At 40.6% G+C, this 26,361-nt stretch overlaps 1 protein-coding gene across 1 annotated transcript; it reads right to left on the bottom strand.

The window, feature by feature from the left end:
• Positions 1-1,922: 1,922 nt before the first annotated feature.
• On the bottom strand, positions 1,923-26,361 carry LOC148418875 (G protein-coupled receptor 22). Its single transcript, XM_088424589.1, has 2 exons — positions 26,053-26,361; positions 1,923-5,417 (listed from the first exon to the last, which is right to left on the bottom strand). The coding sequence occupies exon 2, from the start codon at positions 5,327-5,329 to the stop codon at positions 3,656-3,658; it is 1,674 nt and encodes a 557-aa protein (XP_088280715.1). The 5' UTR covers positions 5,330-5,417; positions 26,053-26,361; the 3' UTR covers positions 1,923-3,655.

Here is a 26,361-nt window from a genome sequence, read left to right as displayed (position 1 = left end):
AACACTCTTTAATAATTATTGTGGCCACTTCACATGCATTCTACATATTGTTGTAAGGTGAACACCTACAGTATGTATGACAACAGTACAGTGGCCCAAGAGCGCTGGCAAACTGTGCTAATCTGCAGTGATGCAGCGCTTGTGCCTTTATTGGTCAGATAATGTTCTGATGCCAGCTCGCACGGCAGCCCCTCCCCTCGTAAGCCCTCTCCCTCTCTTACTCTCGCTCGCTCATGTTTTTTTTGTTCCTCTTTCATCCCTCAAGGTGACTTTCCTTCCTTCCAAGACACTGCAGCTGTTCCCCACTTTGTTTTGAAAGACCCGAATGTGGATAAGAGATGAGAGAGATGCACCAGGGAAGCAGGAGGAGAAGCATGAGAGGAAATTGGGAATGAGAAAAAGGGCATGGATTGTATGATCCGACAAATCAGTGAACAGAGCAAATCTCACTGGGAGATTTGCTTTGGTACAACGGAAGACAAACAAAAGTCAGCGCAAAGAAGTGCATGTGAACCGTTCAAGCTCAGCGACTAGTGAGGGTTCATGACAGTCATCACTAAATACCACAAGTATCTGGGACAGAGATTCTAAATTTAGGGATCAAATACATATGGAGAGCAATGAGAAGACACTGACAGGGAGGGACAGCTAAGGTCCAGGAGAAAATGAAACAATGCCGCATTCACCCCCACGAGGATGAATCCAAGTGACCTCCTGTTGTTTTCCCAAGAAATTGCACCGCAAAAAAAGCTCTTATCTAAAGCAAAACAAAACCAGTACCAATTTAGATACTTCAGAAACATAGAAGGGATGTTAATCCTGCTCAATAATTCATTTTTGTTGCATGTTTGCATTGTCAAATTTGGGCCAGTAATTCAGAATATTTAAATGGTTATTCTGGGTGGCTTTTTCCCTCTTTCCATTTGTATTCTGGTACATCTTTTTCTTTTTGCCGCAGAAGAAGACACCCATCAAAGGGCGTTGATAGAAAGACACCTCAGAAGTCACATGAAGTAAGTCGCCAGCAATACCAGGCAGTTAAAAAAATTGTAAAAGTTAAGTTTCAAAATGTTTTTACTAATGTGTAATGACAAGCTGACTTCCCTGTGCAACAGACTGATCATTTTTTTCTGATACAAACCCAAATATTCTCCCTTGCGTATTGAAAACACTATATTGTAAATATGACGTGACTGCTGATTTGAATTCTCCCTTAATACATTTCCCAATATTCAATAGCAGAAGTCCCCTTTTTAGGTGTTTTCCAACTTATACTTACTTTTTTAAAAACTGTAGCTAGTACTGTATTGTTAGGCGTTGGATGGTTTTCTGTATTTTATTGTTCATCACTAGTTTTACATTGCACCGTGAGTAAGAAGTGAGTTTTTCATTTGAACGATGTCAGTTCTATCTCACTTGTGCCTATTGAAGGTGTCCACTAAGCTGTACAACATGAATTCAAATTGTACATCTAGTTCTATCAAGGCGAAGCGCTACCTCATCCAAAGTCAATGTTGCATGCTATCGCAGAAGTCAACAACATGATTGCGATAGCCGGGGACAAAGATTTGCACAGCAAGAACACAGACATGTCTTGCATCTTCCTGTATTGTCATGTTACCTAAATTGATCAGAAATGAAAAAAAGTGACTTTAAATGACCAATAAATAGTAATTATCACTGCCTGTTAATTATGTGCGTTTGCACTTTTATCCCAGTTTTTTGTGCCTGTCTGTGTATGTGTGTGTGTTTTTTTTTTTTTTTTTGGCAATGTAGGGCAATGTCATATGACCAAGAGTGATGAGGCATTGAGCACCCCCATATTAAGCTGAAAACTGGAGGTTCATCCTCGCAGGTTCTGCGATAATTAACAAAACGCGTAAATGTTCGCAATTCAACGTGGCACACAAACGAAGCAGAAATGGATGAACTCATAGATTACATTTTAATACAGATTCTCTTCTATACAATAACACAGTAATATAAATTTTTATACAATACTATTCCTCTATACACAGGGTCATAAATGTACAATACTGTTTACACATTTAAGAGTATCAACACAAGTACGATTACATGTATCTCTTTACAGTAGCTCACTTCATCACAATGGCTCTCTTTCTGCCCGGCAGATGATTTTGACCAAAAAGGAGAAAAAAAAATCTTTGTCTAAAACCCAAATCTGACACTTCAATATTTACATCCCTGAAAAATGTACACGAACACACAAGAATTCTTGTCTATTGTTTGGTTCACCATTAGTGTAAAAGGAGTATGAGGGAGAAGATAGCCCAAAACCTGAGGTGGTTTCCAAGCCTCGAGGAGTTTATACAAAGATTGAAGTGTTCTTAATGCAGTGACATAAATTTTTACTTACGGTAACACGCACAACGGAATAGCTGATTGAGGGCTGGTTTTTCTCACTTTATGTCCAGCACGTTTGTAAACGTGAGCCCTGAGGAAATCGAGAAACACGGGTACAGTGTAAATATGTCCAGGACTCAGTGCTGTAGATGGCAAAAGCCCATCCTCCTTAAAGTTCAGTTCAAATCTAGAGTTTCAAATGGAACCGGATATGATTTACTCCTGCCAGCGGTTTTCTGCTTTACAGGTACTAAGTTTACCTGTTGTGACTACAAAGACATTTCAGATGGAGTTTTCACAAAATATTGCCCTTTGATGTCCACTGTAAAGCTGAAGTGATACAGTGGTTGTACAGTGGCCTGTCATATACTGTACATATAGGAACACTGTAATTAGCTAGCCACATCATCAAAGTCAACCCCGGCGCCGCTGCTGTTAAACCACATTGCTTCATTGTGTCATCTGTGGCGAATAGAAAACCAACAATTGTGTGTTCACATTCTTTTTGTTCACATCTTGTGGGGGGGTTACAATACATTGCTCATTTCAGTATACGCACACAAACACAAGACTATCACTCACCCTGGACCGTATCTCCGATGCAGCTTTCAACATTTTAGGGGGAAAAAAAAATCATGCCTTTTAATTCTGCTTTGCAACGCTGCAAATGAGACAAAATATCTTCCTTATATATTCTTTTACCAGTTTGCTGGCTATTTCACAATGTAAACTTGTGAAGGTTTGCATTTACTGAACGTAAAATCTCATCTCTACTCTGTAAACATACAACAGGACTTTCAGCACCACACACATATTTTATGAACTCAATTAAGGCATGGAAAGAAGAAGGAGGGACAAAAACAGACCTAGAAATTTGTTCTCACTGAGAATACATGTGCAGGTAGATATTATAGATGCTTGTGTGCTTTTAAATGACTAAGCGCAGACCAGTGGGCAGTGTATGTGTGTGTGTGTTATGCTTCTGTCTGTGCACATGCTTCGAAAAGCAGGTTTCAACTGTTCAGCTGACCCTCATGTTCAATTATGGGGACTTTTCAGGTGTGGTGCCATCATAATGTGCCTGTGTCAGTTCGTGGTGAATTAGCTTACATTGGGAGTGCAGAAAGTGGCTCTTGTTGAGACCCTATGACTCCGGGCTCCTCATCTGCCAGAGGTCTTAGGTCTGTCCTTTGTAAACTAATGGCTCGTCACACACATGCAAGGATATACACACAATCATCAACTGACAAAGGCATACGATCCCTCAAGTTCCAAACGCAGCGTACCATCCTCATTCCCTCACTGCCTCGGTGAGGCATCGATCAGTGCCGTCACTGGCCTCCACTCGTGGCTTGCGAGTCTTCCTCTGGCCACCCCCCTCCACCCAGGAGTTATGAATAACCGTCCCCCCAACGGGAGCTGGGTCCACCTGCAGAAGAGACACGACCCTTTTCTTGACTCGTGTCTTCAGGGCCCGGCGCAGCTTCTGCCTTGTGAAAGCGTAGAGCAGAGGATGAAAGATTGTTGTTCCGTAAGCCATCGCCAAGAAGCAAAGACGAATCCGCACCAGTCCGTCACTCGGGCCCATACACAGGATCAAAATGTTAACTGCAGACAATGGAGCCCAGCATCCCAAAAAGGTGGATATAATGATTAGAGACATTTTAAGGACGCGGCGTTGACGCTCCCGACGGTCCCTGTGTCTGCGAACGGCCCTTCTCAAGGCGATGATCGCAGAAACCGAAGCTTGGACACCCATGGAGGAAGCCGGTAGCGGGGAAGTGGCGTGCGTCTGCATGGATCCTGAAGCAGGAGTCGGAGACGCAGGGGTGGCAGGTGTGGTGGCGATGGGGGTGGTGGCAGCTGTACTGACGGTTGTGACCGTAGCGCCGCTGTCGGATATCCCCTGGGGCATGGAACAGAGCGGTGGTGGAGATGTCGGCGTCGGGGTGGGAGACGGAATGAGAGGAGGATGAGAGAGATTCTGGTTCTGATTGGAGGACACTACCTCTGTTGGCAAGGTGAGGTCCTTCTTCTTCGTCCGCCTGCAGCGAATCCTGCAGGTCGAGTCTTTTGTACGGTTACTCCTCATCATGTGGGAACCTATTCGAATGTTGAGCGCCTGTAGGATGCGGGAGTAGGTGAACAGCATGACAACCACAGCAATGAAGAAGCAGGGCACTTGTAGTAACAGGTGGTAATACATGGCCATCCCTGTGTAGTAGCCTTGCCCCCCGATGCACAGCAGTGTTCTGTTCTGCCATATCGGAGAAAGGTGATGTGAGGGGGAGGATGGGTGAGCTGAAGGTATAACAGAAGGTGCGAGAGAAGAAAAAAGTGTCGTGGGTCCTGTAAAGGACTCAAAATCAGGCTCCTCATCCTCACTGTCCTCAGCTCTTGAGGAGAAGAAGTCCCCCTCAAGGAACGGCAGGAAGAAGACGGCCAGCGAGACGGCCCACACCGCAGCCAGGAGCAATCCGGCACGGCGAGGGTTCAGGAGACGACTGGCCGGACGCACGGAAATGTCGTAGCGGTCCAAACTGATCACCAGGACATTCACAGCTGTGGCCACACTGGTAAACGTGACGCAGGCTTCATGAAAGCAGCACAAGGTGGCCAAGCTCCCGACGCCGCTTCCGTTGGCCGGCAGCAGGATGACGGCCACCGTCAGTGGCAGGCACAGCACACATACCAGGATGTCCAGAACGTGGAGGTTGACGGTGACCAGGTTGCTGACTGAATCCACCAGGTTGGACTGAGCGCAGTACAGCACGAGTACAGTCAAGTTACTGCTGAAGCCCAGCACCAGCTCGAGGATCAACACTGTGGTCAAAGACACCTGGAAGCCAACGGGATATGGGGCGCTCCAGTCCTCCTCCACCCCACCCCCTCCCCGTCCATCCAGGAGGCGTACCCCCTGACCATCGCTGGTCTCCGGGAGGTCACGATAGCCTTCGGTCTCCATTGGTGCCACGGCACGCTTTTACACATAGCAACAGTGGCCACTGCGCCGATTCATCCTCATGATGAACATGTGGGGTCAGGGTGGTCTTCTGTGAACAAAACAAACGAAGAAAAGAAAGATAAGAGATGTTAAGCTTTGCCACATTTCCTGTTTCAGTCAAAGTTGACACGCTGATAGGAGCCCAGAGTTAATATGGCGAGATGAAAGTTATCATATCTGTTGATTGGAGTCACGGGGTGCAGTCAAGCTGCTTTTGAGGACATGTGATGCCTGAGAAGGAGCTGCAGATGCACAAATTGGAGCGGCAAGGTAGGATATCGCCGGAGCACTGATTTGCAATCACTGGGCAGTGTGAGAGATCATCAGGTATGCTATGGGAAATTATCCATTTTCACTTAACTAGTTTGAACATGATTACATCTCAACTTTATTGTATAGTTGTTCTTTTAGCTACAGTATGTGCGCAATGTACATTAGTCGTAAAATGCAGATCAACTTGCTCACAAATGAAGTGAATGCTCGAGTAAATAGAGTGCCGCAAATTTAATTTAAAAAAAGTAACAAATCATTGCCTCAGATACCCGCTTGTTAGTGTACATGTCAGAAATATGTAAATAATTGTAAATGCTCTGCATAAATGTAAAGCATGCCGAAAAGGCCAACTTGACCTTACTGTATGCTACAAAATAATATAAGGACACAAACACCTTTGTACGCTTTTATTTTGAAGTTCTCGGCAGTGTTTCATGTCATATTAGCTTAACTAGTCTTTTACTGCAGCGATTGTTCCCAACTTCTGATACAAACAACACTGCATTATGAAATCATGTTCAATCCCATTCAAACTACTTAATTAAACTGACATTGACATTGATTAAACTGACATCGACATTGACATATCGCACCTTTTTTTTTTTTAAATATGTGCGTTGGCTCAGGTTGCATTTCTCTGCTCCAGAGAGTCTTGATTTGAATGCATTAGCGGGGGATCATTGAGCAGTTAATAGTTTTACAAAAGGCACACAATTGAATATCTCTTATGAACATACTTCCAATTGTGCACTGAACATAATGTAACATTCTGCGGAGGCTGAGTAGGTGGATGTTTGATTATGCAATATGTACATAAAATGGGTCAGAAGCGTGTGTGTGGTCGGCAGAATGTGTAACCACAGGAACATTAACCTACTACCTGTAGTCTTTCGGTCGCACATGACACAGCAAATGAGATCTGGTTTATACATGCTAAAATAAAAGCATCATTTTAAATACTCTATAACACCGCAGCAGAATAGAACTGTCAGCTTCAAGCTTCCATCAAAGAGGTAGCAGGATCGCTGTGAGACTGTGAGGTTAATGTCAACACCGCGGACACCGACTGAGGGTGGCAGCAGTTAATAGTTCTCATAGGGGGATGTAATGAAGACGAATGGATCAATGATCCGCAGACAGTAGCACATAAACAGCCCTATCAGAAAAAGAGCAACCCCCCCCCACGTTTCCGCGTCCCTCACATCCCATCTTGCTCTGCTCCTATTTTCTTGTACTGGATGAGACAGACTGTTTTGCATAAAGGCTATGGTAATCATGCTGGCTGAATGCTCTCGTGAAGAAAATACCGTGGTAAAGATCGCTCGCCATAAAGAGACCATCCAGCGTGATAAAATTCTTTGACCCAGACTCTTAAAACTCCAGTGAAACATTTTAATGGGAATTAATGAATTTCAAAGTGATTTATACATAATTAGATCTGGCTCACTGGGATTTGCTCAGAAATTAATCAAGCACAACATTCGACCTCTGAAAATGTTTTGCATGTTGAATAAGAACAGCATATTATACGGAAATGTGGAGTTTCCGCTGTGGAGTAAAACAATTTTGACTGACATGTTCAAGTATGTTCAAATGTACTTGAAAATACAGTACATTCAGACAGAATACGTCTGTATATACATTGAAACTTATGTTAAAACATATCTGTCAATCAACAATTACTACTCCAAAATGACAGCCCCATATTTGCAAATATATATTCAAATGCATTTGCAAACACTTTTAAACATTTACAAGTATATTCAGAAATATGTATCAGTCTAAAATGTTTGGTTTGGAGTGGCAGTTCCATGTTTATGTAATAGTTACTAGTTAGTAATAATGAGATTGAAACATTTTTTTCTTCTTTTTGCATCAACTGTGCATTTTTAAATAGTTTAATTGCATTATTGCAGGCGTATTAGATACACTAAATTGTCTTTAGGTGTGATTGGGTGCGTGGATGGTTGTTCGCCTTTGTGTGCCCTGCGATTGGCTGACAACCAGGATGTCTCCTGCTAACTGCCTGAACCCAGCTGGGATAGGCACCACCAAACCTGCGCCCCTTGTGAGGATAATTGGCTCTAGTATGCATGGATGGATGGATTTTATTTGTGTATTTTTAATATTGAATATAATTTTGTTTTGATTTTTATAACATTTATGTAGGATTAAATGAATTTAGACTTAAAGAATTAGAAGACTATATTACATAATACAGCTTTAGACATTACAAAGGACTCAGGCGTCGAGGGAGGAAAAAAAAATATAATTTTATGCCCATTCTTAGAGGGTAGCCATTTTGCAATCTGCTGTCGACTGAAAATGACATCATAGTTGCTGACGTGGACAGAAGTGGGTGGCTTGCTGCTTAATTTACAGCCCACAAACTCAATATTAATCAGAATGTTTAGACTAGCGAGGGCACACAGTTCTTGTAAAAACAAAAACAAAAAAAACAAAACATTTGGGCTGACTTTCTCTTTAATATTGCAAATTGAAAACACTTTATTGTGGGTCCTTAAAATTGGCAAAAACCCCCCCACTGGATGGTGGTCAAATACATTTGCTTAGCACTTTGTATAAGATGTTGATATAAGCAATGAACATCTTTTTGGCCACCACTGACGTGCCTTCACTCTGTAATTGAAGAGTTGCCGTTGCATTGTTGAGCCTTGGCCCGCTGTTGACCTTTTCTCTGGCACAATTGCTGTTCTCACCCTCTTGTGTGCCCTTTTCTCTTTGTTTTATTTCACACCTTTCCCTCCCATTTGTCAAGAGGAAGGTACCTGCAAGCACAAGGGGGGATTCCGAGTGGAACAGTGGTCCATCTTAATCCACTAATGGCTTCCACGGGGTTTGCGGTGTTGCTGGAACATTGATTTAAAGCATCATCGATCTGACGAGCCTAGGAAAGAGTGTGCGTAAACACAATACCTATCGTCCTCTAAAAGGTACCTGAGATCTCATTTGAAGTGCTGCGTACCAACACTTCTGAGTGTTGTTAATTTAACACAGGTCACGATAATGTTTTTGTCTGTTTGTTTTTTGTTTTGCGTTGATGGCTTGAATGACTTAGTGAGCATCACTGTGTTGACACATTCTGGGGACTTTAATGTCTAACAAAGGGAATGGTTTGCATGCATTTAAAATCTGCGACAGTACCATTGGACTGCCAAATAAGTGCCAGCATTCTTTCTCATTCTGTTAGATGTCTTTGCCCATAATGTAAATGACATTTATAATAACAATTATTATCGTAATAGTTTTATTGTTGCATTATTAGATTTTTCCTTCCAATGTTTTCTAAAGCGCCTGGCCTCATTAGGCTTGTTTCAGGAAAATTATATGTTTATTTTTTAATTGAGAGCAAATTACTTTGACCATTACATTATAATGACTCAATTACAAAGTGTTGACTACCTTGTTAAAGTTTTTTTTTAGGTGCACATTGTAATTAGTGACAACTCTCCTGCAGACAAGTCAGAAGTAAAATGGATGTTATGCGATCTATCCTCTGGAGCTGCTGATGAAAATATACACCTAAAGATACCACTGCAAACGTTGTTCCAAAGTTTAATAAGTCTCTCTATTTATTTATTTTTTTTTAACATCTACAAATGCTTTGTTCTGTTTAGGAGGTACTTAAAAATAGGGGCTACGTCATTGGAAGACGGTTGAGAACCACTGCACTATTCTACCGTGCTGCTTTTTCAGACTTCTGATTGAAGATCTTTAAACTATTTGTAGTAAGATAAGAAACAGCTCCTCATGTATGTCCCACGGTTATTTAATTATCAATTTTTGTGCCACTGTGTGAAAAATAAAACTTGGGCGGGACACCGACTACCATCTTGGACTGACTACTCCAACTGTCCAAAAGAAAAGAAAAGCGAAGATTCATCCACACTGAAATTCCACAAATCTTGACACCAAGATATATACATGTAAGCATTCTCTACAGAGGAAGCAAAGGTAATTACATGGAACAAAAGTGTCATTTGTCCCACTCTTTAATCTGCAAGCTGGGAAGACACAAGCTATCACCTAACACAATCACACATCTAACTGATTGGTTGGAACAATTCATGGTTGCAAATGAACTACCTGTTTGGTAGAGGCGACACAATGTTCCTAAGAATATGATTATGCATGGCATTCCACGGTTGTAGCGAGCGTCAGGCTGTCATCGCGTTCTCATTAGATGCCGTTAGTCCTGAAATGAGCATGCAAAGGAGCTTTCAACAAGTGTAATTGATGCCATTCTCTGACTAAGCGCAACAATGACAAGGCCAGTTTTATGATAATGTGACAGTGGATAGTGTGTGTGATGAGCTGGCAAGTGATTCAAAGGGTCACAGACAAAAGAAAATGTCTGTTAGCGAGTGCTTTGAGGGGAAATGTCAAAGCTCTTACTGGAAGTAGATGTGGATCTAACCTGCAGACGGAAGAATACGATGTTCGTACAAAAGCAAAGAAGGTGGCAAAAGTTGAATTTTTTTCTGCATCATTTAGAATGCTCAATAGGATAGAACATGTAATATCATCTGTATAATTTCTTGCTTGGAATCTGGAAAATTGAGTCAATAATTAAACTAATGTCCATCCGTATGAAACATAACAAAACAAAGACACAAAATGAAGGAGTGACTATAACGGAATGACTGCAGCTAATGAGTATTTTTGTGTTTGGATATCCTCCAGAAATTTCAAACCAAGTATCCAGTATTCGGGTAAAAATAAAAAAACAACTATAAACACCGACGAACAAATAACTAATATCCACTTAATTATTAATGACCACCTTTTATACATTTTTGATGAGCGACATTTTATTTTCATTTTACAGTGCTTAAAAGTAAACTGCTTAGTAGCACACACCTTCCCTCTCTAGAAACATTGGATTTTAGAAAAATAAATTCTTCCCATAAACTTTGGGTTAGGAGACTAATTTGTTGGTTAAAACAACACCATCCATCCATCCATCCATCCATCCATCCATCCATCCATCCATCCATCCATCCATCCATCCATCCACCCATCCATCCATCCATCCATCCATCCATCCATCCATCCATCCATCCATCCATCCATCTTCAGCTTATCCGGGGTCGGGATTGTTAAAAAGTGAGCAGTAGGAACATCACAGTCCATCCAGCATCGATCACCTCAGCCTACTGCACTTGAGTATTGCTAGCTAGAGGCTAGTTTATGCCAGATTCGACTAAAACACAGCCCGAGCCAGCGGTAAACAATGTCTAAAAAATGGCAAAAACTGTTGTATGTCAATCTCAGTTTAATTAAGTTGTTTTGCAACGCCCTGACTTGGTGTTTGAACATGATTTCAGAATAACATTGTGTAAGTCGGTAGTAATAGGTGCAGTAAAAAAAAAAAAAAAAAAACTAGTCAAATGGTTACGCTGCGACACGCTGCCAGGAACAACATCAAAATATAAGCGCGCCAAGGCATTAGCGAGGCATTTGGTTAACTAAGGTTTATTTTAAAGCTGGCTGCATTTCGGGCTTGATTTGTCGCGGCAATTGGCCTAACATATTTTTTTCTTATGAGTAACCAGCAGGTAAGAAACGTCTCAAGCATTTTTTAACCATGGCATTCGAATTACACAAGGAGCCATATCAGTCCTACACAATATAGACTTATGTTACTTCATGTGCCAAATAATTTGCTCTATCAAAACAAAACAAATGTGTTTCCTGTCACAGAATCATAAAACCTCAATTAGATTTGCTGATCCCTGTGGAAATCCTGTAAAAATCTCCCTAAATTACCTTTATGTGCGTACCCCCATTTGAGAACCGCTGCTTTTGAAGTGTACATGTTAACTTTACAATGATTTTAAAATCCCCCGGAAGGAAAAAGGTTTGGTCACATAGTTCTTTCCAATCTTCTTACTGGGCTCACAGACAATATTGTGTGTAGCTTCCTGGGCTCTACTGACAGGATCATTACCGTTGTCAGCTTGTTAATGGCTGTCAAGGCCTACTACTTGCTGTCCTGATGCAAACCTCCTTGCAGCACGTGCTGTGTGCCTATGATTCAGCCACATACTGTCTTTTTTTATGACTAGGACTTGTTTCTTGCCAGAGAAATAATTGCTTCTGCACAACTAAAGACAGAATGTAGCAGCTCTTGTTCTTGGCACGGAAAACAAAGTAAGGCATCATGCATGATGACAGCTACGGGTGAGAATTAAATCGATCATTTGTGTTGTGAAGCAAAATCAAAAGGGCTATACAGTACTATTTTGCTGCCTAAAGAAAGAAAAGCCCGAAACCCAAATCGGGGCGCTCCTAGGGTACATAGACACATTTGGTCATGAGTCTAAAATGTTAGAAAAGGCCCTCTTTCATTTCAGTCCACCTTCTAAGTAGATTACTTTCACCTAAATGAAACGTGTGCACTTATATACGTGAATGCACTGAAAGTCAGATGAAGAGAGGATGTGCACATGTGCAATTCTTCAAAGTGCTACTCAATCTTGGACCCCGGGGACCCCAGCCTGCATGTTAGATGTTTCTGTTTAGAACTAAATTTAAAGGGTCCTCCTCGGCAAGCTCTGCCGATGCCTGCTGAGGACCTAATTATTCAATCATGAGCGTAGGAGTACGAAGTGATGAAAGGTCAGAATTAAAACAGATTCATCAAAGCACTCAACGAGTGGCTGATAATAAGATTATTATCAACACATCCGCAACGTTGGTCTGTTGCTGTGATGGTGATTATCTTTGCTTCTTTTTTTAACGTAAGAGCATGCAGTCAACTGCACACTGAATTCTATTATAGGTTCATGAGTTATTTCTTTTCTTATACAGAACATCATGTTTTTTCTTCTCTTTCAGAACGATTGTTTTGTTGGAAGGCCGGCGCAGTGCCCAAGTGGTTAGTCATCCATCCATCCATGTACGTTTGAATGTGTTTTTGGATGTGTTTGAATATTTTCAAGTATGTTTGAATGCATTTTAATGTAGGGTGCGACTTTTTGAAATACGTTCAAATGTTTTTTCCAGTATGTTTGAAATTACTGCTAAATGCTTATAACAGGATTTCCCCCCCTCCCTTATGCTACAGGGTTTGCTTGTCAACTTCATGTTGTATAATGGAAACAAGTGCGATGTTTTTAACATTTGTCCTGCAAGAATATTCTACGGTATTTGCTTGTACGTTGTATTAGCGACTGATGTTTTAATGCATTCTCAAGTATGTTCAAAAGTATTTAAAAGTATGTTTGAAGACATTTTCAAATATGTTTGAAAGTATGTTTGAGTATGTTAAAACATGCATTTGAACTTTTGCATATTAAGTATGTTTGACTGTATTACAAATATTTTTGAACATATTTGCGAACTAAACACTTTAAAACGGCATTTTTTTTCCCCCACGGCAAGACATGCTGTTTTTAGCATTCATCCTGTCAGCATATTCTGATGTATTTGCATGAACATTCACAAGTATTTGCAAGTAAGTTTAAATGCATGAGGAAGCATGTTCAAATGTATTTGCCAGTAATTTGATCTTATGTGCCAGTATGTTCAAACACGTTTGAAAATGTGTTTCAGTCCGCTTGAAAGTATGTTTGAACAAGTTTGACAGTCAAAAACACTACATTGGCAACCCCATGAAAAAATGGATTTTTGTCTACTTTATAACACAAGTTGTGATGTCCACATGGGCCAAAGACGGTACAGAGGTACCCTAAGGCTCTACAAAAATCGAAGATCCAATTTTAAAGTCTGTCGCTCTCATAAAGCAACAAAAATAACACTCGTCGCAGTACTAACCGTCTGTTCGCATGTTCAACATTTTAACTGGCCATCATCTCCAACTGTTGTGACACCGAATTACTCCTAAAGCTGGACCAAAGTATTTGGACAGAGGAGTTATTTCCAGTCACGTCATTTAGTGTTTGATGGCAGCTTTGCATGAGAAACTGAGATGCAGAGTGCGACACATCGCGGCGCCATCCATTGCACTGTTGACGATGTGATACATCTGAGATGAAAAGTGCACTTCCAGTCCGGTGCACCTGCTCGCAACACTAGACAAACTTTTGAAGGCATGCTGTCCGTCATGCTGCTTGCGTGCCGGGGTCTCAACCCACTGCTCCTCAGCTTTGATTTTGATTTTGAACGTCCACTCGGTTGTCAGTGTAGGAACAGATGAGACTATCACACTCCAGGGTGATGCATGCACTTATCCCGTGAGGTTGCATTTGAATATCTCATTTGCACTTTGTGGTAAAGCGGTCCAGTTACCTTCAAATTTTTGCAGCTGAAGTGCATATTCAACTCTTGAAAAAAAATACTCAGCATTCATATGAAATTGTGGTTCCACTCGGCGATGGGGATAATTGCCATATCGTCAGCGTGCCAACCGACTACGCACTCAGAAAGATGGAAGGCATTGTCACTGCGTAATACGGTTTACTGAGGCTTGAGAAACTTGTCATCTGTTCCTTCTATTATGGATTTTTTATTGTCAAACTGTGAAATGTCACCGCAAATGGGGAGGCGAGGCGAAAGCTTTGATTCTGCGCGACACCAGAAGTTGACATTTAGGCAAGACGGGAAAAAGAGGCCCGAACAAAGAAAGGAAAGGAAGCCAACGGGATGATAGCGCACACGGCGCGCTGACTCACGGCTGTCTTAGGGATTCCCGATGTCCGCAGTGAGACAATCGATCAAGGCCTTCATTATCTCACTCAATTCTTCTCGCAGCACAAACGGCACGCGGCCAGCAGGTGGGCAGCAGCATCCCTGGCAGGTCCCCAACACAGCGATTGCTGCTGCGACAATGCAGCTGCGATTCTACCTTTGGCATCAGACCAGATCCAAGAGATCACATTGATTTTCTGTATTTCCACTCGATTTCAAACGGTATACAGATCAAATGTTTGAACAAAAGATAAATCCTTCTTGCTCATACACCTCAGAATTTTGGGCTGTTTTTAAAGGGAAGTAGGGTCCAACAGTTGAACAAAGTTCAAATACACAAACAAAAGTTGTGGTTTATGAGGATTATTAAGCCTTGCGTGGCACCTTGTGACTGCAAACCTTTGATGTGACTCCATCTATGCTGCTGCATTTTTTTCTTCAAATGATGCATATCATGGCAAGAGTTTTTCATTTTTTAAATGCCCATCCATCATTAGTGAATTTAAACAACCAAGTAGATCTCTGTTTCAATTTTTTGTGAGCGAGCCATTCATTTACACAATAATAGATTCTACATTGAGTTACTGGCAGACTAGACTTGAAAGCTTGACATCTACCATTTTGAAACAACAACGGGACAGTCTCATTGCATTGTTTTCTTTTTTTGTCGTTGATTAAGATTCGGGGCTCTAAGTGTGGACAATCCCAAGCTCATCATGCTCACAAAAGCCATACATACCACTTTTAATCAGCACACCTGCGAACAGTCAATCATGAAAAAAAAGACATGTTTCAGATTTTGAAATGGGTGAAGAGCAAGTCACAGGGAGGCAGGAAGTGATCGGAATTAATATTAAATTCAAAAGAAGATGCAAAGCAAACAAGCAACCGAGATTCATCGAGAGAAAAATAGTCATAAACTGTAATTCTCCACTGAGATGTAAAGTAACAAATCAAAACAAAGCATAAACCACATGACTGCTTCAGGAAGTGGAACTTGGCGTTCGGACGATTTTTTTTTTACAGAGAAAATTCCCATAGATATGGAGACGCAATAATTCCATAACTGAATCAATACACTGTAAGTGTACACTGAGTGCAAATGACACTTATGCAATATATTTGTCCAATCCTTTGATTTTTAGATTAAAGACATTTCACATCAAAGATATCAAAGTTCGACATGGCATGACCACCTTGGCTAAAATGTTGTGAGAGTGATACTAAGAAAAATGACCTAAAATGATCAAAATACTGCACAAAGGTTCAATTAAAAAAAACAAAAAAACCAAGAGGACCTTCACTCTGTTCGGTTGGTGGGAGAAGTACGAGGAATGTATGACAAGCTATAAGCATAAAGAAAAAACTAAAAAGGACAAAAGATTTTTGTGAAACGTAGAAAAATGGTTTAAAGCAAAAATTAAATAAAAGAGGAGTCGTTTTCTTATGCAGCCTAGTGATTCAAGTCCTCCATTCCCCCCGCTAAGGTAATGTTGACTCTATGCGAGCTTCAGCAACAACATGCTCCCGGTGTCAGATTTTATTCACCGCCACCCACACCGCACACCCACAGGCGCCCACACGGCTCCTTGCACATGCTGATGCGGATGTGGCATAAGACGGATGGCGTTACGAGGCGCACGACACGCTGTGTGCTTAAGAAACTACTGAATCTAATCCGCACGTGAAAGGAGTTGGGAGGCGGTGCTCACAGAAGTTGAGATAAAAATTGGAGGTGAGGTGCGTAGAATAGATGATGGATGGAGGGTTGGTCAGGGTTGCGCAGATGGATGCGGAGTCGCGTGATCGCTGCAGGAAAATGTTTGCTCCCTGTTTGCCACCTCCATCCATCTCCCTTTGGAAACGTCCTGGTCCGGCCACCTTGCCCCCCGTTTCCTTCTTTACACCATCCGTCTTGCACTTACACATGCCTGCTTTTCTGCTTTTTGCACACTACCATGTCCTGAAAACACATTTTATAGTAATACGGTCGTTTGAAACCCTACTTTTTAATCCTATAGCTTTAACTACAGCTTTAACCTCTAGATTGAAGCCCAGTGTTGCAAGTAATGCATTACGAAAGTGATGTAATTACTGTAATGAATTACTTTTTGCTGTAACGCGGCAGTGTAAAGCATTACACAAACACACAAAAAAAATCGCAATGCATTACAATGGATTTTTAACCTGAAAGTGGTGTTTTTTCTCACCAAAATTTGCCAAAACCACTGCGACATCAGAGGAAAAAAGTCCATTTCAAAATGTTGTCTGTAAGATCCCTGTCGCAACTAGCAATAATGACAAGGCCAGCTAACACTAGCTAACACTATTAATATTAGTCTATAAATTGTTGTGGTCAATGTGTATCAAGATGAATCATACGAAAACTCAAGTTAAAAAGTACGTTAAACACAAAAACGATGATGTAGGCTAGCTGCTAAGGTTAGCCCCACCGAACCCATCTATTTTTGAAACATCTGTCCCTAACCTTGCCGAATGAACTTGAATTTGAATCTTAACATGAAATTGTTGAAACATAAATTGTTTCTACATAAAGCATAAACAATGCATCACATGCTGTGAAGCTAAGTAAAAAAGGGATTAATATAAAAAAAAACATGTACCTTGTCTTTAAAGGTTTACAATACAATATAGAGTAAATAATTTGTACTGTTTTTAGGCTTAGGGCAACCTACCACTGGTTGAGTAATGAGAGCAATGGGATACAATTAAAATGGCAAATCCATATTTCCAGTTATGGTGTTGAGGGTAATATAACGCAAAAGTAGTGTAATGCATTACATTTCAAATACAGTACTATTGTAAGGTAACTAAATACTTTGAAATAACAATAATAAGTAATGAATAATGCATTCCAGTTTTGAAGTAACTTGTCCAACACTGTTGAAAACCCAACCCTAGCTTTAAACCCTATATTAAAACCCTAATCCTCATTTGAAACCCCACTTTCAAGGCTCAACCCTAGTTTGAGACCTCAGATTCAAACTACAAGTGGTTTCTCTTGTAGTTTCACTCGTTTGATTTCAAAGTATGACATCAATTTAGGACTATAAGGCTCGAGTTTGAATTATGGGTTTCAAACCAGTTAGGGATTCAAATCAGTTAAATACTGTACAGGACATTTATAAAAAGAAAATAATAAACAGTACATTTATAAATTAATTATTAAAAATATAATGAATCAATGAACCAATTATTTACATATTTGTATTAAATTAGTCTGATTCAAAAGAGTGAAAATGACTATCCTGCTAGGAAAGTCTCCAGTGATCCTGTTCACATTTAATAAGGATTACTGATAATGATGATGAATTTTGTCCATGCTCGAAACAACAGAAGATGGAGCCTTATTATTAAAAAGTGTTTACAGTCTTGAGGTTCTTGAAATAGATGAGCATTATCCTAGCATTTAAATTAAGAGGAGTCCAGACTAAGGTCCACAAAAAATTGTAATTTACCTCATTACCTTTAACAGAACGACATGACATTGCAGGTTTTTTTTTAGGTACTACATACAAAGATATTGCACAATGCTTGCTTTGTGGCTTTTCTATTTTTCTGTAAGCGGTTTGGACACCCTTGCTACACTAACTATAACTGTGATGGCCTCCTCTTTTTTTTGCAAGATGCAAAAACAAAAAACCATCTACTAGTGGTTGAACCAGTTAGTCGACAAGTTTAAAGCTTACGCATAGATCCTCCAGTGGAAGATGATCAAGTGTGTCATTTAGCAGAATGGTCCCAACTCATGCCAACTTATGCCAAATATAGATGAGGACACCCCGTTAAAGTCAACCCTTAAGTTCTGAGCGGCTACTAGCTGCAGATCAATAAAGAAGCAATAGAAGTCTGTTTAATTATCCCATCCAGTAATCCATACCGCGAGCTGTGGATACAGAAAAGACCCTGGTCTCAAGGCGACCATTCCACAGGGCGCGAGGCATCATTACCGCTTGACAGCTTGTTCGATGGATTTCATTTAGTTCCGCCATTCGTTAGCGGCGTCCCTCCGCACGCTTTATGCGCCCGTGACGTCCCCAGCCTGTAATTTTGCCATTACACGTGCCGCCCATCAATAAGCTCTAATCAAAGCTGCGGTGCAATCACACTTCTTTAAAACGGGAGGAAATCAAGACAAAGTGGCTAAGATGCTGAAATCAGAGTCAGTGCATCCCAGAGTCAATGATGGCTGTGATGATGATGACACTTACTTAGACAATAAGACTGTGATCAAGAGGAAGCGTGCGTTATACATCTATCATGCTAGCAACAACGCCTACATTCCTTCTGCTCACTTAAGGAAGAGATTGCGGGGTGCTCCTTCAGTGTTCCGTTACACCACAATTTTACATGTGAACGCGTACGCAGCGGGAAGTCACAATGCAACTCCGTTGAGCTGAGATATTGTGAATAAGTGGAGAAGTCTTGGCGCGAGGTCATCTGCCGCTTTGGTGCCGCTCCATAGCTATTTGTGTGATAACAAGCGTCTATGCTGCTCTTTTCAAGTATTGAGTATTGAGTATTTAAGTTGCACTCATTGCACTCAACATTTCTATTATAGTTGCTCCTGGATATAAAAGGTCCTTACACACCTACTCAAATACCAGACATTGAAACTTATGAGAATGGTACCAAGTCATTGTAAATCAATGTAAAACTGAGAAACTATGCAGAGGAGATCATAAAACTCTAATTCGTGTTTTGGGTAATGGCGTACGCATTTAATATTATTGCTCAAGGTTATCATACCGTCAGAATTTGATATCGTCCCATGCCTACGTCCAGCATTTAAGGTGCCACCGATTAACCCAAAAAGAATTTTCGGTGTTTTATTTGGCTGGTGATAGGTCACATTAATGGGATTTTAAAAAAAATAATCTAATACCTAATACTGGCATTAGCACAAACGTGTCTCCACTCTTTTGAATGATATCCTGTCCCGGAAAATCTTTGTGTTCAAGAGCCACATCTGTTTTTTGAAATGAACAGATGGGCCACACATTTGTAGATTAAAATATGGTAAATACAGGAGTTAATTTTTGATTGTAAATGAATACATTCTGTTTACATTTGGTGATTTACTTAGAATGAGCTGACTTAAATGAGACAAATGTTAAATACCTAATTCGAGAAAAGAAAAAACTAAATACAGCAATCTTGAGAAACAGAGCAGGGCATATGAGACTATCGAGGCATACTGTGCAGACTGCAATATCGAGGTCTTTCTGCACTATTGTGACCACCCGCTTGGTCATAGACTGTATAACTACATAATATACACAAGCTCCCAATTACAGATCAGAACTAACCTGCAAGTATGAAAAAATCATAAAAACAATTAATTGAGAGTTGTACTTTTGTTTGTTTGCCCATCTTTCTATAAGTTAACAGGCTGCTTTCTGATTCATGGAGGATGATAAACTGACTGGGGTGCCATTATGTTTCCGGTGGGCGGGTAATTCCACCATAGTGAGTCATATAATAGCAAGTACATTCCTATAGTTTATTTTATCCAGATCCTTACCAAAATGTACTTGGATCTGCCAATGGTTTGAAGATTTTTTTAAAGTTTTGTGTCCTTTTGTTAGCTAATTGGTGCATGGATGGTGTTTTCTTTCCTTTGATAGTTCCACAAACAAGCGCAGTTAGAAATGTGTGTCCGTGCCATTGTGGGTGTGAGCACAGGCGGCAAGTTTCTCTGGCTAATTCCTCTCATCCCTTTAAAACATCACTTAGAACTGTGTTCAGTCGGCAGTCTACTTTCAGCCACCAAATTGTCAGGCCTGCCAGGAGGCGTGCAAAATAAAAGGGTAAGCATGCTCGAAGGGGTCTGCCAACAAACATGTTAAAGGATGAAAATCAAAATGCATCTTTATACGGCCAATCACATCTACGCTGTCCATGAAAAAAGGGCCCATAACATTTAGGTTTTTGCTGTCCTTTTGTCCGTGTGTGACTCCAGACAATTGACAATGTAAACAGTTTTTTTTAAGAAACAAAGTCAAATAAGTGTGAGTATTGTGGTTTCATCATTTAGCTTCATCATATAGCTGAGCTTTCAAAAGGAGACATCTTTTCATAAAGCCACTGGAATAAACGTTGGGATCATTTCATAAAGAAGAAACAAACGAACAAAATTATGTTAATGGTCAACCTGGAGTGATGACTAAGCAGAACAAAAACAAATAGAAGACTAAACTAAAGAGATCAGTGCCTCTTGCATGAGACTATACATTTTATAGTCATTTCATGACCTAAAGCAACTTTGCAGTTTTGGCCTCTCAGTGCATGCTTGGGGGATATTTTTGAATACTGTAATGGCCTTCACTTTCCGTTCTGGACTCATCTTTTACTTTAAAGTCCATACTTGAATCCTTTAAATCCATACATGAGTGCCCTGTCCACCAACATCCAATAAGAGATGCACTCACTTTTTCTCCATCCAAAATTGATTTTTTTGGAGCTGTTATATTTAGGCAAGATGTTATGTAAGGCTGCTAAGAATATGCAGAAAGGAGGAGAAGGACAAGAACAGTTCAGAAAACGCTACGCCAAGAAAGGACCTGACAACAAAGGAGTAAGTGGAACTGATGAGGTGGGTTAAAATGATTAAGCTGTTTCGCTCAGCAAGGCAATTAGCACTCAATTATTGCCATTTATCTGCTGCAGAAAGGACATTGCTGGGCAAGAGGTGAGCACATCCTGCAGGTGTTTCTACCACTGCACCTTCATGACGAATTGAGGTCGAAAATGAAGATCACAACATCACATCGGTTCATTTTCTATACAAAATGATAAGATTATTGGTGAACTGATGAATGCTAAAACAATGACAAGATGGTAGCAACTATATCAGAGTGAGCATAAGCTATCTTTTGATGAAAATCTCATATCTGCACTTCATATTGTTTGACGTTTAAATAGAATGGGATTCTCTGTGTTTTCCTGCATTTGCTACCACTGATCTTAAATAGATACTTTATTTTACTCGTAAATTATTTGGTCTGTGATGAATTCGATAACATTATTTTTCATTTACAATTAACACCAAATGCATTTTGACATTTGTTGTTGACAAAAAACAAAACAAAACAAAACAAAACAAAAAACGACATCACACACTTTAAAAACTATTGGTTCAAAAGCAACCCAACTACAGGTCAAAAAAGGACCGACAACATTTGGGTCGATTTGACCCAACTTTGAGATTGTCTTGTATAACACAACACTTTTTTAGGTTGTTTAGAGTCAAATCGGCCCAGAAACTTGGTTCAGATTGACACTGATACAGGGTCGTGCCCTTTTTGACCTGTAATTGAATGATTCTTAACCCAGCTGTTTAGCGTCCATGTAATCAAGGCTCAGGTAACAACCAATGACAGCTCAATTTGTGAACGTCACATGACTAAACCCACAAAGCTAGTGAAGCGGCCCTTATTTGAGTTTTGCAATTGTGAGGTCGTTTTCAGTCGGCAGCAAGTGGCAAAATGCATTTGTGACGGCATTAGTTTGCATGAAAAATAAGTTACAAATATTTACTTTTTAATCCACCCCTCGGAGTTAAGATAAAGAAATAAAGAAAAAAAGAGAAAAGAAAAGAGAAAAACAGAGTTTATTTATGCTACCTTCACTTACGGTAAAAAGTGCTTACAGCACATCAAATGATCTTCCACAAGAAATGCATTGTAAGAAGAAAGGATGTCGCAAAGAACAGGCGCATATTGGCCTTTATTCAAAATATGTATTTTTTGTCATTCTATTTTTTTCTGCAGTGAAGTAGGTAAGCCAAAGTGGTTGCCTGCCAATTGCAGGGCAGATATAAACACAAGCATTCGCACAATCACACTTTTAGACAAATTAGATGCTTACATTAATTGAATGTATGTTGTTGGAAATGGGAGGAAGCCAGAGTACTCATGCTTTAATCGATGCAAAGAGCTAACAGATGAACCTAAATCCCCTCACCTGTGTGACAGATTTGCAAGCAATACCCACAGAGCATTTTTTTCCCTCAAAGTTGACAAAAACTAAGCCCATTATGACAAACAATGGTGTCTTTTGAAGCAAGGAAAAGAAATGACGATAAGCAGCGTGCACAGTCAGTCATTGTGTACTCAGATTGTTACATCGTATTGCCGGCATTGTGGATCCACATTTTGGGTGAAAATCACTCCTGATTTTGGCAAATAAGCCTGTCTCTACCAGCCTGGAATACAAAAAAGTCTATAATTAAAGTAAAATCTTGCCTGATTGCCTTCATACAACATTTCATGCAGGCTCAGAGTTACTCTATTATACACTGTTTTTTTTTTAGTAAAACGCAGCGCCTTGATGAAACATTGTTTATACTCATGGACAGTTTTCATCTTATAAAAGTGTCAAAAGTAAAAATACGACTCTTTGGTCTTATCAAGTACAATTTGTCAAGAAAATATGCAGCTGCACCATGTGAAGCAGATCGGTCATGCTCAGGCCATAAAGTGTTCATGTGTGTGCCCTGTAGTCGGTAAAGGCACACTTTCCTTGCTCTTGATAGTCAATTTCAGCCAGCTCACCATGCTGTGCTCGTTTGATTTATCGCTCTGCCTCCTCTATATATTGCCTCTTCGGTGTCTTGTTTTTTTTTTTCTTTTACCACCATCCACCTGTTTTTGTCCCATTGCGCTGAGCTCTCTTTCACCTTCTCATTTGCACACACAGGCACTCTTCAGAGAGCTGTGCTGTTTACTAAACAGGTGATAAAGTGCTGTTAATTTGACAACGCAAACACAGGGGATAGGTCGGCTTTTTGGGTTTGGTTTGGTTTGAACCCAAAAGCCTGATTGTGTTTGTTGTTTGTTGTAGTTGTTGAGACGAAAAAGAAATTTACATAAAGTCATTTCAACTTAAAAAAAAAAAAAAAAAGGAAACACTGTAGAAATGGTCTGTTTTTGATATTTTGAGACATGTAAAATGCAAATAGAGTTTTAGCAAAGACAGTAATGTAAATGCCTTGGGCCACTGCGTGTAAAAAAACAGCAATATTATTTCATGTTTCCCAGGAAATATGAATGCTTTTGTAGACTCCTTTAATTTGATGATTAATTTAAGGTTTTCATCAAAAAGTACTTTTACGCCAGGTTTCAAATCTTTGTATTTATAATCTCCATTGAAGGGCAAAAACAATATTGTTCTCATCCCAAAATTGCCCCTCATCTAAAAAATTAAAAACCAGGCCAATTGCTGCAAGATTACTTGCCGGTGAAGTAAAACCTAAATTGAATCCAATGCAGGCAGGCTTTATGAGGACGTCTTTGTATGACAACGGCGCAGCTCTTACATAAATCTTGCACACTCGGGACGCCCCTTTAATCGGCTCAGCAAGAGTCTGGCCATCCACTCAGCACTGTCATGCGTGAAAGGTAGAGAAGGCGCACAAGTGGACACATCATATCACTTTGCTTATTGCGGAGAAAGCAAATACGACAGCCGGCCTCAATGGCGCTGCAGAGTCTGGCTGCAGAGTGACTGGTGGTACAATATTTTCCTCATAAGCAGCTTCAAAGCGTCTCTATAAATACATGCACACACACACCATACAAACTCTCATTGACCCAAATGCAATGCAAACATATCAGCAGAGAGCTAATGGGAAATACTTTCTAATCATATTCAGAGTAAGAAAATACACAAACATGCCGCAGAAATAAACAGCGCAGGGGAGATGGGCTTTCATTGACATTTGAAATCAGAGGATATTTGAATCACACTGATTTACTATAGCGTTCCATTAGTGGTTCCCGGTCTTAGGAGCTGCGGTAGCTTGTTAAGGAAAGGAAATTTAAGGAGCATATAAAATCAAACACAGGGAAGCTTGTGGTTACTATTATTTCAGGCCACATCAACATTAGCCATGGTAACATATAGGTCTGTCAGTATGTCTGTCAGTATAGCTATCTATCTATTCTCTCCATCCATCCATCCGTCCATCCATCCATCCATCCATCCATCCATCCATCCATCCATCCATCCATCCATCCATCCAACCAACCAACCAACCAACAATTACCATACACAACGTTGTCATTTGATATTAATTAACAATATATTTTGGTCCTGTTTCTTCAAAATATCATGTCCACCTAAATGTAGTATATGTGTAAAATGAACTATTTAAAATGAAAAGCCTTCTCTGGCCCCAGATGCTCCTAATTTGATTCACAAGGAACCACCAGGCCTGAGGAAAAACAACCAGACAGAAAGTGTGGCTGATGATGTGTCAATCATTTTCTGTGCATTCATTGGCTTAAATCTTTGTTTTCATAGCAGGTACAGTACATTCCTACAGGCTGTTTTCCTTGAAAATCAAATTAAAGGCACACAATGGATGCCTAATCATTCATTTCTATATTGTGCTACCCAATAAACAAATATGACAAAGTTAGTGATTTTTGTTTAATTGCAAACCACTTTAACTACTTTAACCACCTAATAAACGGATCCAATAATGGGATCCAGTACAAGAGGTAAATTTTAGTCCAAACAATCATGCCCAGTTTAGATTGACACCATTAATAGATGTTAAATTGTGTTTGCTATTGTTTTTCCTGTAAGATGGTTGTACTAATTTAGTTACCTCATTGAGATCCAGGAGACAGACCATAATAGAAAGAGCTCCAACCATCCATTTTCTATCCCATTTATCCTCATTAGACTTGCATGTAATTGGAGCCAGTCTCAGCTGACTGAATGAGAGGTGGCTATCTCCTGTTTTGGTCGCCAATCAACTGCGGGGAGCTCTGACGACAAAGCATGAAATGAGCATTTTTGCAACTTTTGAAATCCAAGTCACAGAAGAAATCCCAAGAAAGAAGAGAAGGGACATGTTGATTGTGCAGGTGTCTAGCGAGCGCATAAAAAAGAAAAAAGTCTTGATAGGAAAAAAAACGTAAACAAAAAGCAATGAATTCAAAGTTGAACAGAGGCTCATGGAGATCAGCGTTTGTGCAGCGACAGTCGACAAAAGCCGCGGTCCCGACTTGGTGGTTGGTGATCAGCGATCGCGTGACACTTGCAATGTATGCGACTAATTGGAACCTTGAGCATACGCGTCATCCTAATGAGATGAGATGCTACTTTGCACCAGCCTCCGTTGGGCTGAAAGCATGCTGGTGTCACCGTGCACGCGCGGGCCAATTTCACCAAACTCATCAACACCATATGTAACACACTGCTGGCGTGCTTTTGCGACTCATGTCATAACTAGATCACATTTCAAATTCAAATGTGCCCGTAAGGGGTCCTGTAGAGGAACGGTTTCGTAGATGGAGTCCATGCGTGCAAAGATTCATGAATGTCCCGGCAGATTAATGCCATTACAAATCAATTTGCGAGAGACAATGCAGTTGCGGGCATTAGTTGGGGAAGTGAAGCATGTGGCCCCTAAAATGAGCATCGCATTGAGCGTGGCCCGTCCATGTGACTGGAGCCCATCAACAACAAGCACCGACACTGTATACCCCCACAAAACACACTTTAGATAACAAAGTGCATGTTTGTTTGTTTGTTTATATAACACTCACGTTCATTTGGAATTCGGGACATTATTTTATATTCCCGATTTTTACCTTCAGACAAATGTCACCATCCTGTGATTTCTGACGCTCTACAACATTTTCTATATACATAGATATGTATATATATTTTTTAATATTTTTTTTTCTGAAAAATCAACTCACCAGTGTGAAGAGAGGGAACTCCGTTCACATCCTACTGCAGGGGTTTGTCTCCGCGACTGGACCGGGTTCCACTCCAGCGCTCCCCAGGACAGCCGGCTGACAGCCCCAAAACGTGACCAGAATATTTTGCCTCCCTTTTGTCGTAAATATTACATAGGCAGGAGGTGCATGTGCGGGTATTGGTCTTACACCACTGCAGCACACAGGTATCACCTCGCCGTCTCAGCGTTTAAATTCCACGCTCCGCACTCCACTGCGCCGCAGCACACTTTCCACCGCATCCCACACACGGACCGGCCGAACGCATCT

This window comes from Hippichthys cyanospilos, chromosome 9 (genome assembly GCF_059441005.1).
Source record: "Hippichthys cyanospilos isolate Australia breed blue-spotted pipefish chromosome 9, RoL_Hcya_1.0, whole genome shotgun sequence".
In the NCBI taxonomy this organism is placed as follows: domain Eukaryota; kingdom Metazoa; phylum Chordata; class Actinopteri; order Syngnathiformes; family Syngnathidae; genus Hippichthys; species Hippichthys cyanospilos.
The sequence above is the reverse complement of the archived record's forward strand: the minus strand, read 5'-3'. Positions and strand labels throughout refer to the sequence as shown.